Source organism: Suillus discolor (assembly GCF_016758755.1).
Source record: "Suillus discolor strain FC423 chromosome Unknown F5147scaffold_6, whole genome shotgun sequence".
Classification (NCBI taxonomy): domain Eukaryota; kingdom Fungi; phylum Basidiomycota; class Agaricomycetes; order Boletales; family Suillaceae; genus Suillus; species Suillus discolor.
In genome coordinates, this window is record NW_024541253.1 from 541,000 (window position 1) to 563,273 (window position 22,274).

At 48.9% G+C, this 22,274-nt stretch overlaps 7 protein-coding genes across 7 annotated transcripts; 4 read left to right on the forward strand and 3 right to left on the reverse strand.

Annotated features, from left to right (window-relative positions):
- The first annotated feature begins 87 nt into the window (after positions 1-87).
- On the forward strand, positions 88-2,141 carry F5147DRAFT_347584 (PP-loop family-domain-containing protein). The gene is made up of 5 exons (XM_041429320.1): positions 88-312; positions 367-911; positions 966-1,097; positions 1,147-1,312; positions 1,367-2,141. Exons 1-5 carry the CDS (start codon positions 213-215, stop codon positions 2,107-2,109), a joined length of 1,686 nt encoding a protein of 561 aa, XP_041297631.1. The 5' UTR covers positions 88-212; the 3' UTR covers positions 2,110-2,141.
- Positions 2,141-3,591, reverse strand: F5147DRAFT_347561 (Alpha/Beta hydrolase protein). Its single transcript, XM_041429319.1, has 6 exons — positions 3,199-3,591; positions 3,119-3,137; positions 2,936-3,063; positions 2,598-2,880; positions 2,522-2,538; positions 2,141-2,471 (listed from the first exon to the last, which is right to left on the reverse strand). The coding sequence occupies exons 1-6, from the start codon at positions 3,365-3,367 to the stop codon at positions 2,173-2,175; spliced, it is 915 nt and encodes a 304-aa protein (XP_041297632.1). The 5' UTR covers positions 3,368-3,591; the 3' UTR covers positions 2,141-2,172.
- A 2,396-nt stretch (positions 3,592-5,987) lies between these two features.
- On the forward strand, positions 5,988-9,109 carry F5147DRAFT_815096 (YT521-B-like domain-containing protein; the record flags this gene model as incomplete). Its single annotated transcript, XM_041443529.1, has 8 exons — positions 5,988-6,258; positions 6,315-6,454; positions 6,596-7,744; positions 7,795-7,958; positions 8,009-8,045; positions 8,101-8,219; positions 8,269-8,407; positions 8,457-9,109. The coding sequence occupies 8 exons, from the start codon at positions 5,988-5,990 to the stop codon at positions 8,790-8,792; spliced, it is 2,355 nt and encodes a 784-aa protein (XP_041297633.1). The 3' UTR covers positions 8,793-9,109.
- F5147DRAFT_347676 (uncharacterized protein) lies at positions 8,996-10,789 on the reverse strand. Its single transcript, XM_041429321.1, has one exon. It carries the CDS (start codon positions 10,419-10,421, stop codon positions 9,198-9,200), a length of 1,224 nt encoding a protein of 407 aa, XP_041297634.1. The 5' UTR covers positions 10,422-10,789; the 3' UTR covers positions 8,996-9,197.
- Positions 10,585-11,617, forward strand: F5147DRAFT_743135 (TIM-barrel-protein domain-containing protein; the record flags this gene model as incomplete). The annotated part of the gene is made up of 3 exons (XM_041439586.1): positions 10,585-10,779; positions 10,827-11,463; positions 11,559-11,617. The coding sequence occupies 3 exons, from the start codon at positions 10,585-10,587 to the stop codon at positions 11,615-11,617; spliced, it is 891 nt and encodes a 296-aa protein (XP_041297635.1).
- A 1,127-nt stretch (positions 11,618-12,744) lies between these two features.
- Positions 12,745-14,786, reverse strand: F5147DRAFT_673309 (ATP2, beta subunit of the F1 sector of mitochondrial F1F0 ATP synthase). Its single transcript, XM_041435722.1, has 6 exons — positions 14,511-14,786; positions 13,849-14,412; positions 13,473-13,791; positions 13,089-13,422; positions 12,873-13,040; positions 12,745-12,821 (listed from the first exon to the last, which is right to left on the reverse strand). Exons 1-6 carry the CDS (start codon positions 14,680-14,682, stop codon positions 12,756-12,758), a joined length of 1,623 nt encoding a protein of 540 aa, XP_041297636.1. The 5' UTR covers positions 14,683-14,786; the 3' UTR covers positions 12,745-12,755.
- A 1,759-nt stretch (positions 14,787-16,545) lies between these two features.
- F5147DRAFT_347804 (WD40-repeat-containing domain protein) lies at positions 16,546-18,583 on the forward strand. Its single transcript, XM_041429322.1, has 9 exons — positions 16,546-16,704; positions 16,766-16,925; positions 16,986-17,286; positions 17,350-17,527; positions 17,582-17,678; positions 17,731-17,862; positions 17,918-18,019; positions 18,065-18,440; positions 18,498-18,583. Exons 1-8 carry the CDS (start codon positions 16,670-16,672, stop codon positions 18,350-18,352), a joined length of 1,293 nt encoding a protein of 430 aa, XP_041297637.1. The 5' UTR covers positions 16,546-16,669; the 3' UTR covers positions 18,353-18,440; positions 18,498-18,583.
- Positions 18,584-22,274: the final 3,691 nt, after the last annotated feature.

Below are 22,274 nucleotides of genomic sequence, written 5' to 3' on the forward strand. Positions count from 1 at the left end.
CTCGTTGGACTGGCTAATGTCACAGTAGTTGTTGCACAGCCACAGACCAAATGCAACCACTGAATTCGGAACGGCCTGTCGGCCAACGTTCCAACCCTTAAATTATAGAATATAAGGAAGGCAATAATCCCTCCTTATAAAGAGGTGTTCCTAGCTCGCAGAAGTTCGCGACTACTCCGCTCAAGGCTACATAGATCTGACCGCTGTCCACCATGGCGGGCATTGGTCCTGCACCAATTCTCTTCAATGAATTTTTTCAGATGTTCATGAGGTGCATGCCTCCAAATGGGTGGCCAGTGAATTCCAAGATCGGTATGTTACTCTTCATTGCATCTCATGTTTGAAATTTAGCGCATTTTACCTTAGCCGTTGGCAACTCGGGAGGACCAGATTCCACCTGCTTATTGTTCCTCCTCAAAAAGTTGCTGACTGACCTGCGCTCAAAAACCATGGCGAGACAATCGATCCCGACCTCGGTTGTTTCCCTCTCTGTGAACCATAACCTCCAAGAAGCTTCACAGTCGATGGCAGCTCACTCTGCAGCAAATGCAGCAGCCATGGGGGTCGAACATCTGACCCTTGACATACCTTGGGGAATACCACCGTTTTCTGCAAAACCTGTCGCTAGTCAGTCGATGGAGCAAGTTGCGCGAGAGGCACGATATCATGTTATATTTGATGGGATGGCGCGCACTGGTGCACATTCAGTCGCATTTGGGCATCATGCCGACGATCAAGTAGAGACTTCATTAATGCGTCTTGCAAGGGGAACGACCGAACTCGGCGCAGGAGGCATGCGACGATGCCGCAGATGGGGTATGGGTACTGGTGGTGTAGAAGGTGGACTTGGGTGGGTTGGTCACCATGGATTGAACCGTTGGATTATGAGACCTCTTCTTGAGGTCAGGAAGGTCAGGGCTGTTTAACATGGATTTGAGTTTGATTTGTTGATGACTGACTTGTAGGACAGGATCCTTGCAACATGTGAAGAACACCGGCTCGATTACGTGAATGACCCGACAAACTTCCAGCCCGAGATCACTTTAAGAAATGCGATTAGGCAAATGCTGACTCTGCAAGAAGAGGGCAAAGATATGGTGATATCTTGTTTTTAATATATGTCCAGCATCACTTATTATCATGCAGTCTGCACTTTCTGGACTACCACCACATATTTCCAGTTCCCTTGAAAGAATAAAGATAGCTGCAGCTGACCTCCAGGAAACCACAATGGATCTCGAAGGTGGATTGCATCAGCTTCATGGGGCAGTGAAGGTTCTTTCGTCGCGACTCGAAGACGTTGATAATGAGGGTGAGTAATCACTGCACCAAATACTCTTCAGATCGGGATTCATGACTTTGTTAGTCACGTTCCACCTCAAAAACTTGACTCTTCCTTCTCCTCCAAGTACTCTCATACTCTCCTCGCATGCACTGCCTGCTATCGTGGATCCAACTGTCCGTCTTGCTTTGGTCCTTCGGGTCATGCGTTATGTATCGTTCCATCCATGGGGATCTCTGCGTGCGGACGGCAACCGGCGCAGGACCAGCATACAGCGCATCATCGATACTCTATGGCAGTCTGACGGTGCCCCACCATTCACTGCTGGTGGTGGAGTACTTTGGCAGCCTGCGATATTCAACGCTAAGAAGCGACTTCGAGTGGGCACCCAGTGTCTTGGTCGCCAATTACAACCAGGCGAGAGATTTGCCTGGATGGCATCTAGACTACCTGCTGTTCCCTACTACATGTTGGACACTGCAACATTATCTTCAAAATTGGATGTCGATATCACGGAACGCCTCGCAATCACCATGAGTCGCGGCGACAACTCTTTGGAAGTCCTATTTGACTGCCGTTTCCTTGTGCGTTTTGATCTGTCACAAATTCCAGAAGAACTGGTCGCAGCTCTACGAAAGTACCGGGAGACAGGGGTGAATGTGCGAATCAAGCCTCACACAAAGTATTATTGGCCCAAGGTGGTGTTGCAAAAGCCTTCTTATCCAGATACCACATATGCTACACTGATGGACAACGGACAGATGGACACATTCGGATACGCGCCTTGGGTAAACATGGAATACATAAGGCTACTGGACGCGACCTAGCACATAATTTATACCTTTAAGTACAAGTACATTGCAATACACTACAACGGTGCCGAATCGTTATTACAGCACAGCCTTCTCTTTACGTCTAGTCTGCAAGAACGCTTCGAAAACGCCACACCAAACCTGGGGATCGAAATACTCGATCCAATCATGACCGAAACGGAGTGTTGGTAGTGAACCTGGTCCACCTCCTACCGGTACCACACGCGCCCATGGAATACGCGTCAAAAAGCCCTGAAGATTGGTGAAAGGCGCGACCTGATCAAGTTCACCGTGGATAATCATGAATTGAGTGTCCGGTGACAGGTGAGAATGAAACCCAGTGAAATCATATTGAGAGGCTGCTCGTTTTTGTTGTACTGTGACAGGATAAACGTTACGCTAAGAGGACTCGGAGAAGGACACCTACACAATGTCTTGACTGGTCTGAGTATTGCATCATGTTGGTCAGCACTGACCACCTCAAATGAAAACAAGAGCACGACCTGCCAGTGAACGCGCGATCTATGAGCTCTTCAATTCTCTTCTGATTGCCTTCACTAGCAAACCACTCGGGGTCAAAGGCGGGGGGCAAAGAGAGGCGCACAGTCTCCCTGATTATTTCAGGTGTCAAGGGTCCTTTCGGTCTCTTCGGTAACTTGAGTCCGTATGGCTCTGGGTTGGGTCTGAATGATGTACAAACGAGTACAACGTGCGTCACACGAAAAGGTAAGGGAGTCGGGTTCGTGCGATGAAAGGGCAGAAATAAAAGACTCTGAACAACAATGCCTTATAACACACGTTAGGTGCGAGCTGTGATATGAATCGCCTTTCTTGAACCTACCCCCCATCGAATGTCCGCAAAGAGCAACCTCGCTCCACCGAAGATGCTGGATTAGAGCGAGAAGGTCTCTTGCCAGTGTTTCGATAGTAAAAGGGTCATCTTCTCGAGCCCGGGAATCCCCCATGCCCCTGCGGCCACCTCATGGTTAAACAAGGAGTTAGTAAAACAATCCTTGACATTTACCTGTGATCATAGATCAACACTGTATCGAGTCAATTTATACACATCACTCGTTCAGTGAGTAGTACTTATTGTCCACGTACCTTGTCGATGTTTAGCCACTAGCGACGATACTTTCTCCGAGTCTCCCCGACAGGTTGTCATCCCACCGACATACACGAACGGCACTGATGCCCCCTTGTGGTCGGAGCCGAGTACCTCGTATGCCAACTTGGTTCCATCTGGAAGTTGCAAAATGGAGTAAGCTTTCATGTAGACTCGTGACAAGTCGCCTCAAACGAATGCGACAGTGAGATGCAGTGTGACGTTAGTCGAAGTCACAGCCTTCACAACGATAAACAGTATAGAGTTGGGAAATGACTGAGGGAACTGAGAGGGTTAAATACTCGGTAAGTGAAGTGCCCGTGATTATAATAGGATTTGAACGTGATAAAAGAAAACCGTAGTGGCGCTCGGCTGCCGCGCCAGTGCCCGACTCGACACTAGTAAGACAAGATATGATCCTTAGTAATTGCAGTACATCCGAGGCAACACAGGAAAAGCAGTCGATACAATTCATATCATGGGCGCAGATATTACTGCGAAAGACTGTAAAGTGGCCGCAACGGCTGTACTAAGGGTGTAACATGAGCAGTGGTAGGCTGCCCGAGTGAAATATCAGTCGTTCGCAAGTGCAAGACGGGGAACACGATTAATATTCTCCCTCAATAAAACAATCGGCAGACATAGTCAAGTCAGGAGAATCAGTTAACAATCCCTGCCTTATCTTGCAAGCATCACATCATCGAGAAAGCTATTTTTGAAAGTGAAAGCTGCGGAAACGCACTGCACAATACATTTTCGGATGATGTCGATGTAACGCGAAGAAAAATTATTGGCGGGCAAGGTGCTCAGGCATCGATGAAATAACAACTTCCGTGGACTCACACTGCCTTTGAGAACAGACCGCACAGGAGGATTAAGTCCACTCCGAGCCTTCATAAGATGTAAACAGTCCAAGGCAACCTCTTTCGAAACAGATGCTGGCCATTCATGCCAGCGCATGATATCAAGATTTTGTGCTTCGGTCGCCAACTCGATTTTACATCAGCGTCGCATTATTTTGTGTCGGTCGAGTTGAGGACCAAGCCGAGCTCATTGCAAGGTGGACATGCGGAGCCGCGAGCCAAACGGCAGGGCAAGTTTGTAAGGAAAACCCTGAAAACGTATGAGCTATACCAAATATACTCACATGTATCCAAAGAAAAATCAAGAATGACTTGTACGGATGCTTAACCCATGGTTTAGGCGGCGGTCAAGTGCATGCAGGCACGTGCTCTGGCGGCATATTGAATTTCAAAGTCCGATTTGTTTATTTTGGTGCCCGACCGATGTGAATGCTGGAGTCACAAGTCATTTAAATGATTATCAGTAACCAGCAATTGCGCACTCCGGTGAATCGTCCCGATACCATTCCCAAAATTCTCAGTGTCACCTCAAAGGCCTAGGGTTCAACTCGACTCGAACCACATCATCATAGCACCAATAACTGGCGCTTCCCAGCCACGCAGATTATTCCCTACCACTCACTCCGAAAGGGTTTCGTTGGTGGGTGGTAAGTTGTGTTATTCTCACTTTACCAACTAGATATCATGATCTAATTTCGTTCCACCACATGGTCACTGCCGGAGCACCATACAACAAACCTTGAGCAGCGGTACGTTCAGCCGTAGTACGGCCCGCAGTAGCCCGATGATGCTGAATCTCGATAATCAATTAGGCACATGCAACGTAGTATTCTGTCGAAGAACACGTGAATTTGCTACAGTTCAGCTCCGCAGAGATCAAGAGAGCTTTACTTAAACTGCTAATTCGGTTCAGCGATCACCGCCGGAAAATCTGGAGTGATTATCAAGTCCTTGAGGTTCCACCTTCGTGATAATATTGCAGTAGAACTGCAACACAGAGCCAGGTAAGCGTCAGGAGCTTTCATACTATTCATTCATTCCCCCATTCAAGAGTGGTGCGCCACAGGAAGCACATATGAAATTCATTCGCCTAGAACAACAACTATTATACTCAACTACATACCAACCTTCTTTTTTTGTGAGAGTCGTTTGTCTTCTGTAACCGTGAGTATTTGTTCGAGGTATCATAGGCGACTAAAATCATCCTTTTGACAGGATTCGCTCTTCCCGCGTTATTACTCTGGTGACGCGGCAAATGGGAAAAATCGGAATATGTTGACCGCACCCGCATTGCTGTACAACACAGGCCTCTTCAGTTGGCTAACATCTTGGCAGGAAATCGGTGCGGTGTTTTGTTATCGCTAAGATCTGAGCGGCGGCTCTGATGAGTTTGGTTAGTGTTTGCGAGACCCTTTCAGAGATCCTATTATTTTCCTGCTGCTTTCGTTATGGTATTCCTTTTCCACTGATTCTTATGGCAGCCTAGCTTCTGTAAGACCTCGACAGAACGAAGACAGTCGCCCCCTCCTCATAATGGCGGCTGTCGAATTACTGACGCTGTGCAGTCCAGCATGGGTACCACATGTAGTACCGTCAACCCTGTCAGATGCGACAATCCTAAACACTTGTTGCTCTACCTTGATAATACTACGTACCTTATATCACGGTACAGCTGTGTGCTGTGCTAATGCAATGCAATACAACGAACGATTTTTGCAATGAGTCGAGTATATAAGGAATATGATATGCGGACGTGCGGTGTCACAGCTTTCATAGAGCGTATGAGAAGTTCGGACTAGTCGGTAACTCACCCACGTTTTCCATTCTTCTTCTTTCTCTTGTGATTCCTGCTAGATCGCTTTGATCAGTACCTACTCTGGTCAGTCTGTCCAGTTAAGACATCAGGAGACGTAAAATTATCGCCGATGTCATCGCAGGGGACACATCAGATTTCCCCTCCTCTCGTACCAGCCTCTCCTCCTTTAACTGGTGGCGTCCGGCGTCATCACACGATCTCAGCGTCATCTCGTGCAGCGAGGGCTGGTGCCCGTGCTGTCATTTCTGAAGAAACACAGGAGCAACAACTGTGGAATGATGATGAGCCCGTCGACGAGGATTGGGTTGGTGGAGTTGGTGCGGTGGGAGAGAAAACAGTCTCATTGCACCGACAAAGCTCTCTCCCCACCAAGTATAAGGGTATGTGAAAGTTACATTAGATCCCTGCTCACAGCTTACCGTTACATTCCCTCCAGCCTTCCATGGGCAGAAAGGCTCACGACAGGCGGGGAATCTCACCCCAAGGACTATGAATAGTTTGTCCGCTATCGCTGGTCACGAAGGCGACGAAGAAGACTGGGAGAGTGAAGTGAGAGGGTTCCAGAATGACGACGAAGTGAGTCACTGCTTAATTTACATCTACATCCTCCACGCCACTGGTGATCATTCTAATTCCACCTCACGGATAGTCCAATATTGGACTTGCTACACGTCTCATCTCCGTTGTCAACTTTTATGCTCACCTGTCTTTCCCCAGCACGACATGTCCAACTCTGAGTCTGCCCAGCATCAACACGTCGTTGACGCCCAATCCCAGCCGTCTACGGGCAATCCATCCCCTCTGACACCTCAATATTCAACTTCGCATGTCCCTTCCCCACCTCCTGCCGGGTCAGGCGTGCGGCGCCATCAGAGCCTGACTTATGGGGCTCAGAGTGGTGTCAGGCAAATGACATCTTCGGGGCTCAAGCGTGCTGGGACTGTTCAAGGAAGTGGACGTCATCCCTCAGTCGGACATAGCCCCAGCCCCCCACATGGAGAGGAAGAGTACATCGAGGAACAGGAGCTTGTCAATCCTTACGAAGACGAGTCCTACTTTGGCCCCCGTTCCCCTGCGCCTGGCCAACAGCAGCAGCAATATGCTGTACAAGGACAATATCCAACAAGCCCTATGGGGCGGTCCTCTCCATGGAACGCACCCAACACTGGGGAGTGGCGGACCCCTGGCGGATCATTTTCCGCGGCAGGAAATCCTGAAGACCTTGCGCGTGCTCTGTCCAGCCTCGAAATCAACAACAATATCTATGTCAGTAATATGGGATATCAAGCAGGACAATCTGCCCATCCTCCTCGGTTCCAACCCACTCATCCACCCCCCGCCCTTTCCCCTGGTATGCGCTCGGGAAACATTCAGGGCGCCGGTAGCGGCTCTCGCAAATTACAGTTGAACACTGATCTTGATGGGCGTAAGACCCCAACTGCGCAGCCCGGACCAGCGCCCGTCAGCGTCCCCGTGTACGCCCAGTCCGTTGGGGCTCAACAACAAATGCATCAATCGCGCGCTGGTCCCATGAACGAGGCTGAACGTGCAATGACTGCCACCGGTACTACGTCTTGGGAGCAAAAGGAGAAGCTTGGCCAGCGTACTTCTAACCCCAACCTGAACTACCGATACAATCAGGGTCAAAAAAGCAACATCCCTAATGTACCATCCATTCCTTCGCAGTATCTTAATCAACAAAGCGGTCAAGCTCCGCGAATGGGGAATTCCTTTGGCCAAGGACAGACACAAAGTGAGAACAACGCCCAACCCGTTCCCGGGTTCGTCAACACTCCGGTAGACGTTCCGACCCTGATTGCTGGAAAAGGTTACAATCCGCCCAATTTCGATGTTCGTCCTGGTTTTGTACGTTTTCGTTGCTTTTGAAATCACTACCTTAATTAAAGACTCCCTAGGCCCGCTATTTTGTCATCAAGTCATACACGGAAGATGATGTTCACAAATCTCTGAAATACGAGATATGGAGTTCTACTGATCCCGGAAACAAGAGACTTGACAAGGCCTTCAAAGAATGTGGTGGGAGGGGTCCCATCTACCTTTTCTTCAGCGTGAATGCCAGGTAAGTGAGTTGGTGATTCGTTGCTAACATATGCTCACTTTCACCCCCAGCGGACATTTTTGCGGAATGGCGGAAATGTTAACTCCAGTGTGTATGCTTTACTCTCGGACTTCCGAAGGTTCATATTTTTTCTTCCCTGTAGGTGGACTACACAAGAAGCAGTACGGTATGGGCATCCGACAAATGGAAAGGTGTGTTCAAAGTGCGATGGATCTTCGTTCGTGATATTCCGAACGCCAATTTGAGGCACATCCGCTTGAAGTGAGCTGCCACACTAACAGCAATGCTTGTATGCTTACCGTTTGGTTAGTAACACTCAAGAACGCAAGCCAGTGACAAACTCCCGAGACACCCAGGAGCTGTTACCTGAAGCTGGTCAAGAAATGCTCCGTATCTTCCACACCCACCCTGCGAGAACTTCCCTGCTGCAGGACTTTGCCTTTTACGAGGTGCGTAATGGAGATTTGACATTTGGGTTGGTGTTCATATCGCTAGCAGCTTCAAGCGATGCAGAAGATGCAGGTAAATCAGCAGCAACAAGGGGGAGCATCCGATGGTCCCACACCACCATCACAATCTCCTCCCCCACAACAAGCTATGTTCTCGATGAACATGGCGAACATGGCGAACACCCCTGCTATGTACGGCGCCATGTCGCCGGCCATGGGTGGTGCTTTGTCTCCGCATTTGCTCTCTATGCAAATGGGGATGGGCATGATGAGCCCACCCTTCGGTATGCAGCAGACTCAGGCCATGCACCAGAGTGTCATGCGTCACCCCAGCCCTGGTCCCCCTGGACAGAACTTCATGGGTATGGGCAGTGTGCCCTACTAAAGCTAGCGTCTTCACGATTTCATGACCTTTCCCTCTCCTTCTGCAGAGGAATGCCAAAAGTTCCTCGATCACTAACATTGGATATAGATTTCTATGTTTTTCACCGAATGTCTTCCTAGTTTGTATATCCGTCACTATGTTGAGTATCTCCATCTCTCCATCTCTCCATCTTTCTCTTTCTCGTTCAATAATGTAACCATAGCCTCTCTTGCCTCCCTTGTCGCACATTCACCAGGACCGGATATGCTACACTACAGCTGTACAACGGCCATGGACATGGGACTTTGAATGGACGTGGATATCTGCTTGTTCGCTACATTGTAACTGTTGTCTGCTATTCCCTATCTATATTACACTGGTATTGCAGAAGTCGAGAATTTCATTGCTATTCCACCACATTACAATCTACTGTCTGTCCGCCTGCAATAGCTCGTGCAATGCTAGGGCGACCCTCAATGCGAAAGAAGGGTTATTGATATCTACATCAAGCTCTTCCACTGGACACGACAATCCACTCTTTAGTGCATCCAGCAGAGCACCATCCGCTTCAGCATCGCGAAATGGACCGTTGTCTTTGTCGATACCCGAGAAACCTTGCAAGGGCAGGATAACGCGTGTCTTGTTGGTAGGGGCTCCCTTCAGCTTTTCTGCCATGATCTGACCGAGCTTTGAGCATTCCTCGCGAGAGGTGCGCATCAGAGTGACTGAAGAGTTGTGATGACAGAATAGTCGCCCCTGGAACTGTTTCGGAATGGTGTCCACTGGTCCGAAGTTTACCATATCCAAGGCTCCCACCGACACCACCTGTGGAATACCACACCTTGCTGCTGCCTCAAGGCGGTGAGGACCAGCAGTGAGTACGCCACCCACTAGTTCATCCGCAAGCTCAGTAGTGGTGATGTCAAGAACCCTAACAAAGCGGCCCTCGCGGACGAGTCTCTCCATTGCTAATCCTCCAGCCCCTGTAGCATGGAATGCCACTACAGAGTACCCCAGCTCCTCCAGCTTCTGGGTAGCTACCTGCACACAGGGAGTGGTCAAGCCAAACATGCTGACTGCAATAGTCGGGCGTGATGACTTCAAATCCACACGAATAAGAGAACGTTTCGCCATCCCTGAGATAGCATGTGCTGCATTTCCTAGGATGACTTCTAATATTGGGTTCATGCCGGCGACGTCGACAACAGAATGCATCATTGTGATATCTGTTTCACCCACATAATGGGCAACGTTCCCCGACGCCATGGTGGACACCATCAGCTTAGGAAAGCCGATGGGTAGGGCATCTCGGAACGCTTTCGTGCAGACGCTCGTATTACCTGAGCCTCCCGCGCCGATGACCCCTGTGATACTCTGAGTTGAGTGTAAACGTGCTAGAAGCTGCGTTAAGGCGATGGTCATAGTCTCCAGGGCTTCTCCGCGGGAAGATGCATCATGAACAATGGTTGTACGTTCTTTCAATACATCTGAGTGGAGAATGTCGATGTTTCGCAAATCAGATGGATGGTAGGACCCGATGTCGATCAGGATAGCATCGCAGACGGCAGTTGACTGAATAGTGCGTTTAAGGAAGAGAAGAGCTTCTAACTTGGTGTCGCAGGTACCTATAACTGCGACAACAGGTAGCATCGTTGACGTAGATCAGGGTCTGGGAGACCTTGAAAGTTGGCATAACACGCTTTAGTACGAGCCTGGGTGCCGTCCCGGATTATGTCATACATCAGTGGATGCGAGATGGAGCTCGTTTTACTCGTGGAAAAATGCGGGGCACTATTCTCGTCAGAAGCCCATAATGACGGAGAAAGTGACGTCGAAACGACAGCAGGTGCTAAAGCGGTTGAGGGATAACATCAGCCGAGGGGTAGCGATTGTGGGCGGAGGTGCAGGGGTTGGGCTAAGTGCAAAGACACAAGAGGCAGGAGGAATTGACCTCATTATCCTATACAACTCGGGTCGTTATCGGATGGCTGGCAGAGGGTCCTTGGCAGTGCGTAGTTTTTATCTCCGCAGAAAACCAGCTAATTAATCATTTAGGGTCTGATGCCTTACGGCGACGCGAATGCCATCATGCTAGAAATGGCCCGTGAGACTCTGACCATCGTGAAAGATACGGCAGTCTTAGCAGGGATATGCGGAACGGACCCATTTCGCGATATGTCACAGCTACTGAAGGAAGTCAAAGACCTGGGCTTTACCGGAGTCCAGAACTTCCCTACAGTTGGCCTCATTGATGGTGTATTTCGACAGAACCTGGAGGAAACCGGAATGAGTTATGAGAAGGAAGTTGAAATGATCCGAATGGCACACGAACTCAATCTGCTGACGACACCATACGTCTTCAACGTGGACGAGGCCGAACGAATGGCGAGGGCGGGAGCTGATGTCATCGTAGCTCATATGGGCCTCACGACGAGTGGTACTATTGGTGCCAAAACTGCGTTGGCCCTCGATGATTGCGTGGTCCGGATCAAGAGAATTCTGGACGCAGCTGTGAAGATCAAACCAGAAATCATAGTTCTTTGCCACGGCGGTCCTATTGCCACCCCACCAGACGCAAAATATGTTATTGAAAGAGTTCCGGGCATTCATGGCTTCTTTGGTGCTAGTTCGCTCGAGCGGCTGCCAGTCGAGTCCGCCATGAAGGAAGTTGCTCGGGAATTTAAAGCAATCGGTTTACCTTCCCGTCTGGTAAGAATAACAAAACCATATTCGAGTATCAAGACTGACCATGATACGACAGTAAAACACATGATGACCGTGTTATAGATACGCTAGACCGTCGTCAAATCACCGAGGTGGCTGCTGACAGGGGACGCCTGCAGTAACACTGGCACTAATAGATATTGAATTTGTTCAAACAGCTGAGAAATGATCCAGCACTGGTCAGAATGTGAAATCAACAAGGTAAAACAAGCCAGTGAAGTGTACTAGTACTAGTGACAAGCATCTGTTGACACGTCACCTCGTATCCCATAGCTTTTAGCTCGAGTACGTTCAAGTGGCCCACAAGTTTTCGAAGTCAGAATGGCGCTCGTTTCAGACCGTCAAAAAGAAGAAATGTGCGTGAACCTGGCTCCAGAACATTTGTCTACTACTGATCATAACCGTGTGCTATCGATCATGATGTGGACATAAATCCATGCTAGTATGCTGTTGAATCTGCACAAATACGTTGTGAGTTGCTCGAGTTTCGTATGATAGATCTAAGAGACTGTCACCCATCTCAGTAGACAAAAGATCTGACTGACCTGGCTTAGTGGTACACAGCACGGTGGCGCTTTCATATCCATATCTCCTGGGCAAGACCTTTTAAGGTCTCACCTTTCAGATCGCTGAGCGATCCAGCAACTTTAGTATGGGTGCCTAGCGCTCTCGAATACCGAGTACAACCAGATGCTACTCCTTCGCATTTTCCTATCTAATCATCCATTTGTTTCCTCCGAGTTCGCACTTCTATCTAGGACTCAACAGCCTTGGTCAGGGTATGCTGTAATGTCTGCAGTTCATCTTCCAGGGCGGTTTGCGGTTTGCTGAGTTGAACATGGAGTGTCGGTAGAAGTTGGGTTTGGGCGTTGAGGCGTGTTTAATGTTGATGGATGATAACGCGTTTGGCGAGCCCGAGTCACGCGTCCACACTACCGTGACGCGCTGCAAGCATGTGGTTGATGGATCCAATGAAATGCATGAGCCTTCAAGCTTCAGGACAAAAACACCTGGTCCTAATAATTTGACATGCTCAGTGTTCATCCACCACCGAGCTGGGCATACCGTCCTATCCCAGTACACCTATATGCACAAACTCAGTACAAACCCTGAGGCCTATGCTATAGAAACAAAGTGAAGCACTGCACACATCCTGCTGGAAGCACAATATGGAGATGATATCTTTAATCCATGGACTAGCTCTATTCTACGTGAATAGCAGCAATAGACGAATAAGTAGAGCGAGTGCATATGTCTCATCTAGTTACCACTTATCTCCTTGGCGAGCTGCTCAGCCTTGGACTTGACATCCTCGATCGTGCCGGCCTGTTTAACGCGTCAACAAATCCCACATCAAATTTATGTATGTGTGCGTACCATGTAGAATGCAGACTCGGGCAAGTTATCGTGTGTACCAGCAAGGATCTCCTTGAAAGAGCGGATGGTGTCCTTCAAAGGTACGAGTTTGCCTTCGTAACCCGTGAAGACCTGTGCGACCTGGAAGGGTTGCGACATGAAACGCTGAATCTTACGAGCACGCTCGACCTAGTCTGCGTCAGCATTCAGCATTACTTCTGTCTTTGTATCACTGACCGTTAACTTGTCTTCTTCTGACAACTCATCCATACCCAGAATGGCAATAATATCCTGTAGAGACTTGTAGTCCTGAAGAATCTTCTGGACGGCGGTAGCAACCTCGTAATGTTCTTGACCAACAATACGAGGGTCAAGCATACGTGATTTGGAGTCGAGAGGGTCGACGGCGGGGTAGATACCAAGCTCGGCAATACCACGCGACAGCACAGTGGTAGCGTCCAAGTGAGCGAAAGTGGTGGCAGGAGCAGGATCAGTCAAATCATCAGCGGGCACATAGACGGCTTGCACTGAAGTGATTGAACCCTTCTTAGTGGTAGTAATGCGCTCTTGCCTACATTGAAGGTCAAATCAATACTACAGTGAACACACTAGTGCACATACATGCCACCCATGTCAGTTGAGAGTGTAGGTTGGTAACCGACGGCGGAGGGGATACGACCGAGCAGAGCAGACACTTCGGAACCAGCCTGAGTGAAGCGGAAGATGTTGTCGATGAAGAGCAGCACATCCTGGCCTTCTTCGTCACGGAAGTACTCAGCGATAGTGAGGCCAGTAAGCGCCACACGAGCACGTGCACCAGGGGGCTCGTTCATTTGACCAAAGACGAGAGCCACCTTGGAGTCACCCTCGAGGTTGATAACACCAGTCTCAATCATTTCATGGTACAAATCGTTACCCTCGCGAGTACGTTCGCCAACACCTATTGAATAAAGGAAATAAGGTCCTGATCCGACCGAAAAAATCAAGTTTAACCAACCGCAGAAAATGGAGAAACCACCATGGGCTTTGGCAACATTGTTGATAAGCTCTTGAATCAACACGGTCTTACCGACACCAGCACCACCGAAAAGACCGATTTTACCACCACGGGCGTAAGGAGCAAGGAGGTCGACAACTTTGATACCGGTCTCCAAAACCTCAGCAGTGGTTGATTGGTCAACAAATGGAGGAGGGTCGGCGTGAATTGGCGAGAGTTTGACGCCCTTTATAGGTCCACGCTCATCAATGGGCTCACCGATGACGTTCATGATGCGGCCGAGAGTTGCGGTGCCGACAGGAATTTGAATAGGAGCACCGGTGTCGACTACCCTTTGGCCACGGACGAGACCCTCGGTACCGTCCATAGCGATGGTACGGACGGAGTTCTCGCCAAGATGCGATGCGACCTCGAGGACAAGACGGCCACCGTGGAAGTCCTGAACCTCCAGTGCGTTGAGAATAGGTGGAAGAGCATCGGTCTCAAACTGAACGTCGACGACAGCACCAATGACGGTTTTCACAGTCCCAGCAGCTCCCTTCGCTTCCGTTGCATATGTCCGTGCTATAACCCGAGTTCATCCGGTTCAAATAGAATGACGCGAAAAAAGCAAGAAAAACTCAGTAAGCAGTAGAGATAACAAACCCAGACTTGAAACTGACCATACTGCGTAGATGCACGCGAAGGACGAACAGCTGTGTTTTGTTTTTGGGAGGAGGAATGAACGGCAACACGCGACAAAGAATAAGCAGCGGTGTTAATGAACCGGCTTGTGTTTTTTGCACTGTTGGCCGCTCTCCGTGAGAGGCGGGTGACGCCGCGGGTGGTAAGCATTCTGGTGAACGACGACGACGGCGACGGCGACGGCGACAGATGTAAGGTTGCGAGAAATACTTACCCGACACACTTATTCCCAAACGTGCGAAATTCAACTTCCGTCCAAAGCTCCGCCCTCGGCACCAGCAAACGTTCCTCATAATGGATGACTTTCCGTAGGATTTAGAAGTACTTTCAACCTTCTTGTGCCGACAAGCCGATGTCACCTTAGACAATCGAACGATGTTTTCACATTCCGCCTGTCAAAGATAGACGGGCTGGTCACCAGTTCTATGTCAAAGAATGGGTCCCAGTACATGTACAGCAACTCGCTGGCCAGACTCGTGGTATGCTTCATCCTCCAGGATATCGTGCTGGATTTGTAATACATCCATATAGTGCAACATGCATTAGTGCTCGTTTCAAATGAGTCACGGTTTGAAGATAATTTCTCTTCCAATGTTCAGACAGCCGAAACACCGCCGATAAGGTTTAGACAGGACTACGGAAAGTCAAGCAATATAGTCTTCAAGTCGAGTAATAATATTTTGCCGAACTCACGATCGTATGGCTCTGGGTCGATGACGTTTACACATTTGCACATACAATGCGAGCTTCAAGTTGCGGTCGGGCGTCGTCAGGGAATCTGGGGGCGGCTGTTGGAAGATCGTTGTATGTCTTTTTGACGACCTCCAAATTGCAATGAATCCATCTACCTGCTTTATGATAGGATAGTCGCCCCTGGAACTGTTTCGCAATGGTGTCCGCCGGTCCGAAGGGCTCCCACCGACACCATCTGTGGGATACCACACCTTGCTGCTGCCTCAAGGCGATGAGGACCAGAAGTGAGTACGCCGCCCGTTAGTTCGTCCATGGCAAGCTCAATAGTGGCGATGTCAAGGACCCCAACAAAGCGGCCCTCGCGGACGAGTCTCTCTTGCTAAGCCCCTAGCACCTGTAGCATAAAATGAGTATCCCAGCTCCTCCAGCTTCTGTGTAGCTACCTGCACACATGGAGTGGTCACGTCAAACATGCTGACTGTAATAGTCAGGCGTGTTAAAGACCTGGGCTTCATTGGAGTCAAGAACTTCCCTACAGTTGACCTGTATTTCGACAGAACCTGGAGGAAACAGGAATGAGCTATGAGAAGGAGGTTGAAATGATCCGAATGGCACACGAATTCGATCTGCTGACGATTCCATACGTCTTCAACGTGGATGAGGCAGGGCGGGAGCTGATGTCATCGTAGCTCATATGGGCCTCACGACGAGCGGTACTATTGGTGTCAAGATTGCGTTGGCCGATCAAGAGAATTCTGGATGCAGCTGTGAAAATCAAACCAGAAATCATAGTTCTTTGCCACAGCGGTCTCATTGCCGCCCCATCAGACGCAGAATATGTCATTGAAAGGGTTCCAGGCATTCATGGCTTCTTTGGTGCTAGTTCGCTCGAGCGACTGCCAGTCGAGTCTGCCATGAAGGAAGTTGCTCAGGAATCTAAAGCAATCGGTTTACCTTCCCGCTTGGTAAGAATAATAAAATCATATTCCATATTCGAGTATCAGCGCTTCAGCACTGACCATGACCCGACAGTAAAATACACGATGACCGTATTATAAATGCGCCAGACCATTGTGAGGTGGCTTCTGACAGGAGACACCTGCAGACTGCATACGATAGCACTAATAGATATTGAATTTATTCAGACAGCTGAGAAATAATCCAGCACTGGTATATGTCAGATATACCACAGTCAGAACGCAGGATAAAAATGTGTGATAGACCAACAACAACCATTGAAATTACAAGCCAAAGTACTTTCAGTACTAGTGGTGATAGGCTACTTATAGAGACGCGACTTCAGAAATCAACAAGTCAAAACAAGACCTTGCCAGTGACTTGTCGAGTTGGACCACGGTACTAGTGACAACATTCGTTGACGCGTTGTATCCCATAGCTTTCAGTCCAAGTGCGTTCAAGCGGTCCACAAGTTTTTGAAGTCAGAATGGCGCTCCTTTCAGACCGTCAAAAAGAAGAACTGTGCGTGAACCGGGCTCCAGAATAATTGTCTACTACTGACCACAGCCGTGTATCGATGCAGACATAAATCCATGCTGGAGTACCTGCATACGAGCAATTTCACGGCAGCTTACAACGCGCTAAAGGAGGACACTGGGGTGGAGTATACACCAGATCCCAAGGCCAAGTATGCGGGTCTATTGGAGAAGAAATGGACCAGCGTTATACGGCTACAGAAGAAGGTGCGTTCCGAGATGTACATCTATCACCGTGTTGATGATCGAACACATGTTTCATTGCAGATCATGGATCTCGAGACCCGAAATGCATCTCTTCAAGAAGAACTATCCATTGCTCCATCAAAACGTGCTGCAATGCAAGCAGATTGGGTACCTCGCGCCCCCGCAGCACACGTGTTGACCGGCCACAGAGGTCACATCACACGCGTCGCTTTTCATCCACAATACTCGATATTGGCCTCTGCAAGCGAGGATGCAACAGTGAAGATATGGGACTGGGAAACAGGCGAGTTCGAACGGACATTAAAGGGACACCACCGTGCCGTCCATGATGTCGATTTTGATCACAAGGGACACTTGCTCGGTGAGTGACATGCACGTGTGTGTAAACACCGCTGATGATCCATATCGGTGATGATGTTCACAGTGACATGTTCGTCTGACCTATTTATCAAGATATGGGACTCTGAAAATGAGTGGAAGAACACAAAGACACTATCAGGGCATGATCACTCGGTATCTTCGGTCCGATTTATGCCAGGAGATCAATATATCGTCAGTGCAAGTCGAGATAGCACAATTCGCGTTTTCGATGTTGCATCAACGTAGGAGTGCACTCCCGCATTTATTCAAGGGAGCTGACCTCACATATGATAAAGACATCTAGTACGAACGATCTCCGGTCATTCAGAATGGGTGCGTTGCGCGGTGCCCTCAGATGACGGCCGATTACTTGCAAGCGCGTCAAAAGACAAGGTAAGCCTTCATGTTTCGTTCAACAAACATCCTCTCATATTCGAGATTTCAGACTGCAAAACTATGGGATCCCCTGACGGGAGAATGCAAAGGAGAGCTAAGAGGGCATGATAATGAGCTAGAAACGGTTTGCTTTGCACCCGTGGCTGCATACGCCGCCATTCGTGAGCTTGCGGGCCTGCCAGTAAGACCATATGATTATCAGCAGTGATCACGTATCCTAAATCATTCCCATTCAGAACGTGGGTTCCAAGGGTCCTGGGGCTTATGTCGCTACTGGATCCCGAGACAAGACCATCAAGCTTTGGGACGTTCAGAGCGGACAGATGATTAAGAACCTTGTGTGTATACTCCCCTTTGCGCAGATGCCTACTGATTTTCCCTAGCCCGGACATGACAACTGGGTACGCGCACTTGTCTTCCACCCCTCCGGCAAGCTTCTTTTGTCGGCAGCGGACGACAAGACAATACGTGTGTGGGAGCTGTCCACAGGACGATGCATGAAGACTGTGGAGGCACATTCTCACTTTGTAGCAACGCTTGCATGGGGTCGGCAGAGGGTTTCCACGGCGAAATCAAACGGTGCGGACGCAAAGGCTGGCGAAGCAGAAAAGCTTGTGAATGTTGTCGCGTCAGCTGGCGTTGACCAAATAATCAAGATATGGCTTCCATGATACATTCACTCAGAGAGCTTAAGCTACACTATGAATTTTGGCAGTATATGCGCTTTCGTACTTCGTTCCCATTCTCTGCGAGGCCTTGGTGAGTCCTTGTGCCTTCCTCATGGGTCTAGTGGCGGGAGCTGATATGCACTACTAGCTTGGCTACCTGGCACGGTGCATCGTACGACTCTCCTTACGACAAATCCATCACGATCATTCATTCACGAACTTTCTTCTTTCGCTTTCAAGATTCGGTTCCTTCAACATACCCATATTACTCCTATATATTCAGGTTGTAACAGCTGTACAAGATAAATTCGGGATCTTCGCAAACGGAACAGAATGACACGGCAATTAAACTATGTGCCATCAAAACCACAATACTCGACATGGTATGATGTCTTCGGGGCTCGCCAATGAGTTTGAACGTGGATCCGAACATCGTGTCGTTTTGGTTTTGTCAGAGCACACTATCGTCGACGAGTTTGATGCCACTGGAAGCACTTACCCTGGAAGAGTTCGGTGTCTGTGCCAAAACTGTCTTCAATGGCTACGCCAGACATTCGAATGTCTTTCTTACCTCTACCGGCGATACGGCGGCCGTCTGGTCAAATGTCATCTCACATATACGCGCTTTTCAACCTCCAGGAGCTGTTTCTTGCTTTTTGTATCCTGAACGATGGTATACTCTCACAGACACCCTTCCTGCAAACAATTCAGAGTGTATGACACTGAGCACAGTGCTGCGCGCTGGAAGTGGCCAATTGCTCTATTCGTCTTCTTTAGCCACACCTGCACTATTCCGTTCCACGATACACATCCAAATGTCTCACTGTCTATGTGCAAATACAACGATATTCGGCTATCTTGAACGATACTAGAACGCTCTTCTTTATTGTTACTTCACAGACCGAGATAGTTCCTTCCATCGCCCGCTAGCGAATGTTTCGATCCTCATCAACCAAGGTTCCTTCGCACCTTGCTGTGTAATGGTCAAAAGCAGGCTTTTGTCCCTAGAGTCCCTGTACTTTTTGCAAACAGCCGTAAGTGACGCTTGATTACCTACTCCTTCTAATTCTGATTCTTTGTTATCGTTATTCGCCTTGTTGTCAGGGATATACATAATTCAAATTGAGGCGCATGCCCTTTCATTGCCTTTCATGCACAAAAGGAATACACAAATGAATTTTAATGCACCTTCACGGACATAGACGGACAGGAATATCCGTTTTACCAGGTGTCCTATGGGGAAACCGTACATTGCAGGTAGACAGGAACAAGAAACCTGGGCAATTTAAAAAATTTCAACACCTTAACGTCGCCAACCACGTACGCGCATACTTATCTGTACCGCCTGGAACTTATATTTGTGCGGCTTCCGCTTTCACGCATGTGGACTGAGTGCGCCGATATAGACCGGATTTGTGTCGATTGCAATGCGCCTTTCCTGTTCACTGATCAGAACGGAGACAATGAAGTTCGATGACTTCCCAGATCCCAGGACGGGCCTTACATAATGCTATCTATATAAGTCCCTCTTTCTTTTTTTTTCGTGTTTGTGCTGAAAAAATATACAAGTAATTGCACCATCATTCAAATTGAATCATTGAGTGGGTTCAGTTGAGGGGATTTCGTGGCGAGTTGGTGCAGCGGCAATCATCCAACATCTATGGTGGGAAAGGTATTGTCAACAAAGCAAGTCTGTAAAGGTTCGAATTCGTTTGATAGTCGGAACTTCAAGCTGACAGACATAGAGTTCTCCTCTGTAAGTGCGAAAATGTTCTCGTTCTTGGTACGAGAGGTCACCAGTCCAAACGTTGACTGTTGACCGAAGTTCTAGCTCTGTTGCAACGCCACACCAGCTTCACCGCTATAGGACTTGACGTAAATATGATGAGTCCTGCACAGTGGAACGCACCCTGAGTCCCTGACACGGGTAGACACGTCAAACGAGATCAAATGACCCCAAACGAAATGGGGTGGCACCGGTGTGAACGCGAACTTAGCATAGTTGTTATTGATGATCTCAGGAGATGTCGCAGATATTTACGACGAAACAGCAAAATATCATTCTTCGGTTGTAGCCATCACGTAAACGTATTACAACCTTAATCAGCCTGCCCAAAATTAGTCTTCGGGTGCAATTCGGCAATGTCCGTTATACTTGGGTGTTGTACATATTGTGAGATTTGTGTAGAGTAACTACTAGTCTCGTCAACAATCGCGATGGCGCCCTCGTCGTCGTCGTCGGGCGCGTCGACGTCCGTGCAAGTCGGTGAGCTTTGTACTAGACTTTTTATTTTACCTGTTGCTAATTTTCTGAATGAAGCTTTGCGCATACGGCCAACGACTACACAGGATACTGTATCCATTCCCGCTCGTTTTCAACGGTCTGTCATTCATGGAACATCTTCTACTAGCGTTACTGTAGATGCTTCCTCCGCCGCTCCTACTGCATCTGGTTCTGCTACTGCCGTCGCAACTCCATCCACTGCCGCCGGTAAAAAGCAGGTGTTCACCTTCGATCAAGTCCACCCTCCAACCGTTACCCAGCATTCGCTTTTCATAAGCACTGCCCAACCACTCATCTCGCGTTTCATGGAAGGATTCAATTGTACAATTCTTGCCTATGGACAAACAAGCAGCGGAAAGACATTTACCATGACTGGTGTGGACCTTGATGCGGACCCCTCTGATCCTAATAATGGCATGGGCATCATACCGAGAGCCGTCTCTACTATCTTCTCGCAGGCGAGAAAACTTAAAGAACAACGTGGCGGGACCTGGAATTACAGCATAAAAGGGTCATTCATAGAAGTGTATAACGAGGATTTGATTGATTTGCTCAGTTCCGACGAGGCAACTGGGTTGCGGCGCGAGGTACAGATCAGAGAAGGGAAAGACGGGTCTATAATCTGGGGTGGCCTACGTGAAGTGACGGTGCGAAATAGCAATGAAGTCATGCAGTAAGTCTTCTTCCTTAAGCAGTGACTTAGCTGAGAAGATGAATTGTATAGTCTTATCCGCCAGGGAACCGCGATAAGAAGAACGAACGAAACGGATATGAATGCCCAATCGTCTCGTTCGCATGCAATCTTTTCTCTCACACTGACCCAGAAGAAATATACTGGCACAGGCGTACCACCTCGTTCATCTTCACCATTACCACCTGGCGGCCGTTCCCCGTCGCGTCTTGCTCGTCCTGGATCAATATACACAAGTGGTAACTCTCCCAATGCCAGAGTGTCGTCGCCTACTATGGGTAGGCCATCGACTCCAAGTTTCCAAGTAGCTATGGGACGAGGCGGAGGACTACGTCCTGCAAGCTCCCTTGGTCTTCGTCCCCCTGATAGCCGGCAAGATGATGATGAGAGCAGCGAGTGGACCACTATCGTGTCCAAGTTTCACTTTGTCGACCTGGCCGGCTCGGAGCGCGTATGTTATGCGTGCAATTCTTGAAATTTTGATAGGCTAACTTTCGTCACAGTTAAAACGTACTGCCGCTGCTGGAGAGCGAATTAGAGAGGGAATATCCATCAACAGTGGTCTCCTCGCTCTCGGCAACGTCATATCGGCGCTAGGTGATCCTTCACGTGCGAAGTCGCATACTAACTCTCACGTCCCCTATCGCGACTCCAAGCTCACCCGCCTCCTTCAAGACTCGCTTGGGGGCAATGCACACACACTCATGATCGCTTGCGTCAGTCCCACGGAGTGGAACGTCGGTGAAACTGTCAACACTTTAAAGTATGCCAACCGCGCCCGAAATATCAAGAATCGTGCGGTTGTCAACGAAAGGGAAGATGGTTGGGATGATATCGAATGGCTACAAGGAACGGTCACTCGTCTTCGCAAGGAGGTCAAACAACTCAAAGAAGGTGGCACCATCATCTCTACGAATTCCTCTTCAGCCGTTGGTGAGGTGACGGAGGGA

What these genes read in the sequence shown, in the direction of transcription:
- F5147DRAFT_347584 (XM_041429320.1), top strand. Translation starts at nt 213, where the DNA reads ATGGCGGGCATTGGTCCTGCACCAATTCTCTTCAATGAATTTTTTCAG. An exon ending in GCCAGTGAATTCCAAGATCG is followed by an intron (nt 313 to 366) that starts GTATGTTACTCT and finishes ATTTTACCTTAG; the next exon opens with CCGTTGGCAACTCGGGAGGA. An exon ending in AAGAAGAGGGCAAAGATATG is followed by an intron (nt 1,098 to 1,146) that starts GTGATATCTTGT and finishes ATTATCATGCAG; the next exon opens with TCTGCACTTTCTGGACTACC.
- F5147DRAFT_347561 (XM_041429319.1), bottom strand. Translation starts at nt 3,367, where the DNA reads ATGAAAGCTTACTCCATTTTGCAACTTCCAGATGGAACCAAGTTGGCA. An exon ending in TTGCGGACATTCGATGGGGG is followed by an intron (nt 2,881 to 2,935) that starts GTAGGTTCAAGA and finishes GTGTGTTATAAG; the next exon opens with GCATTGTTGTTCAGAGTCTT.
- F5147DRAFT_347676 (XM_041429321.1), bottom strand. Translation starts at nt 10,421, where the DNA reads ATGCTACCTGTTGTCGCAGTTATAGGTACCTGCGACACCAAGTTAGAA.
- F5147DRAFT_673309 (XM_041435722.1), bottom strand. Translation starts at nt 14,682, where the DNA reads ATGCTTACCACCCGCGGCGTCACCCGCCTCTCACGGAGAGCGGCCAAC. An exon ending in GCGTGCATCTACGCAGTATG is followed by an intron (nt 14,413 to 14,510) that starts GTCAGTTTCAAG and finishes CTCGGGTTATAG; the next exon opens with CACGGACATATGCAACGGAA. An exon ending in CAGAAGAAGACAAGTTAACG is followed by an intron (nt 13,041 to 13,088) that starts GTCAGTGATACA and finishes GACGCAGACTAG; the next exon opens with GTCGAGCGTGCTCGTAAGAT.
- F5147DRAFT_347804 (XM_041429322.1), top strand. Translation starts at nt 16,670, where the DNA reads ATGGCGCTCCTTTCAGACCGTCAAAAAGAAGAACT. An exon ending in TTATACGGCTACAGAAGAAG is followed by an intron (nt 16,926 to 16,985) that starts GTGCGTTCCGAG and finishes GTTTCATTGCAG; the next exon opens with ATCATGGATCTCGAGACCCG. An exon ending in CAAGCGCGTCAAAAGACAAG is followed by an intron (nt 17,679 to 17,730) that starts GTAAGCCTTCAT and finishes TCGAGATTTCAG; the next exon opens with ACTGCAAAACTATGGGATCC.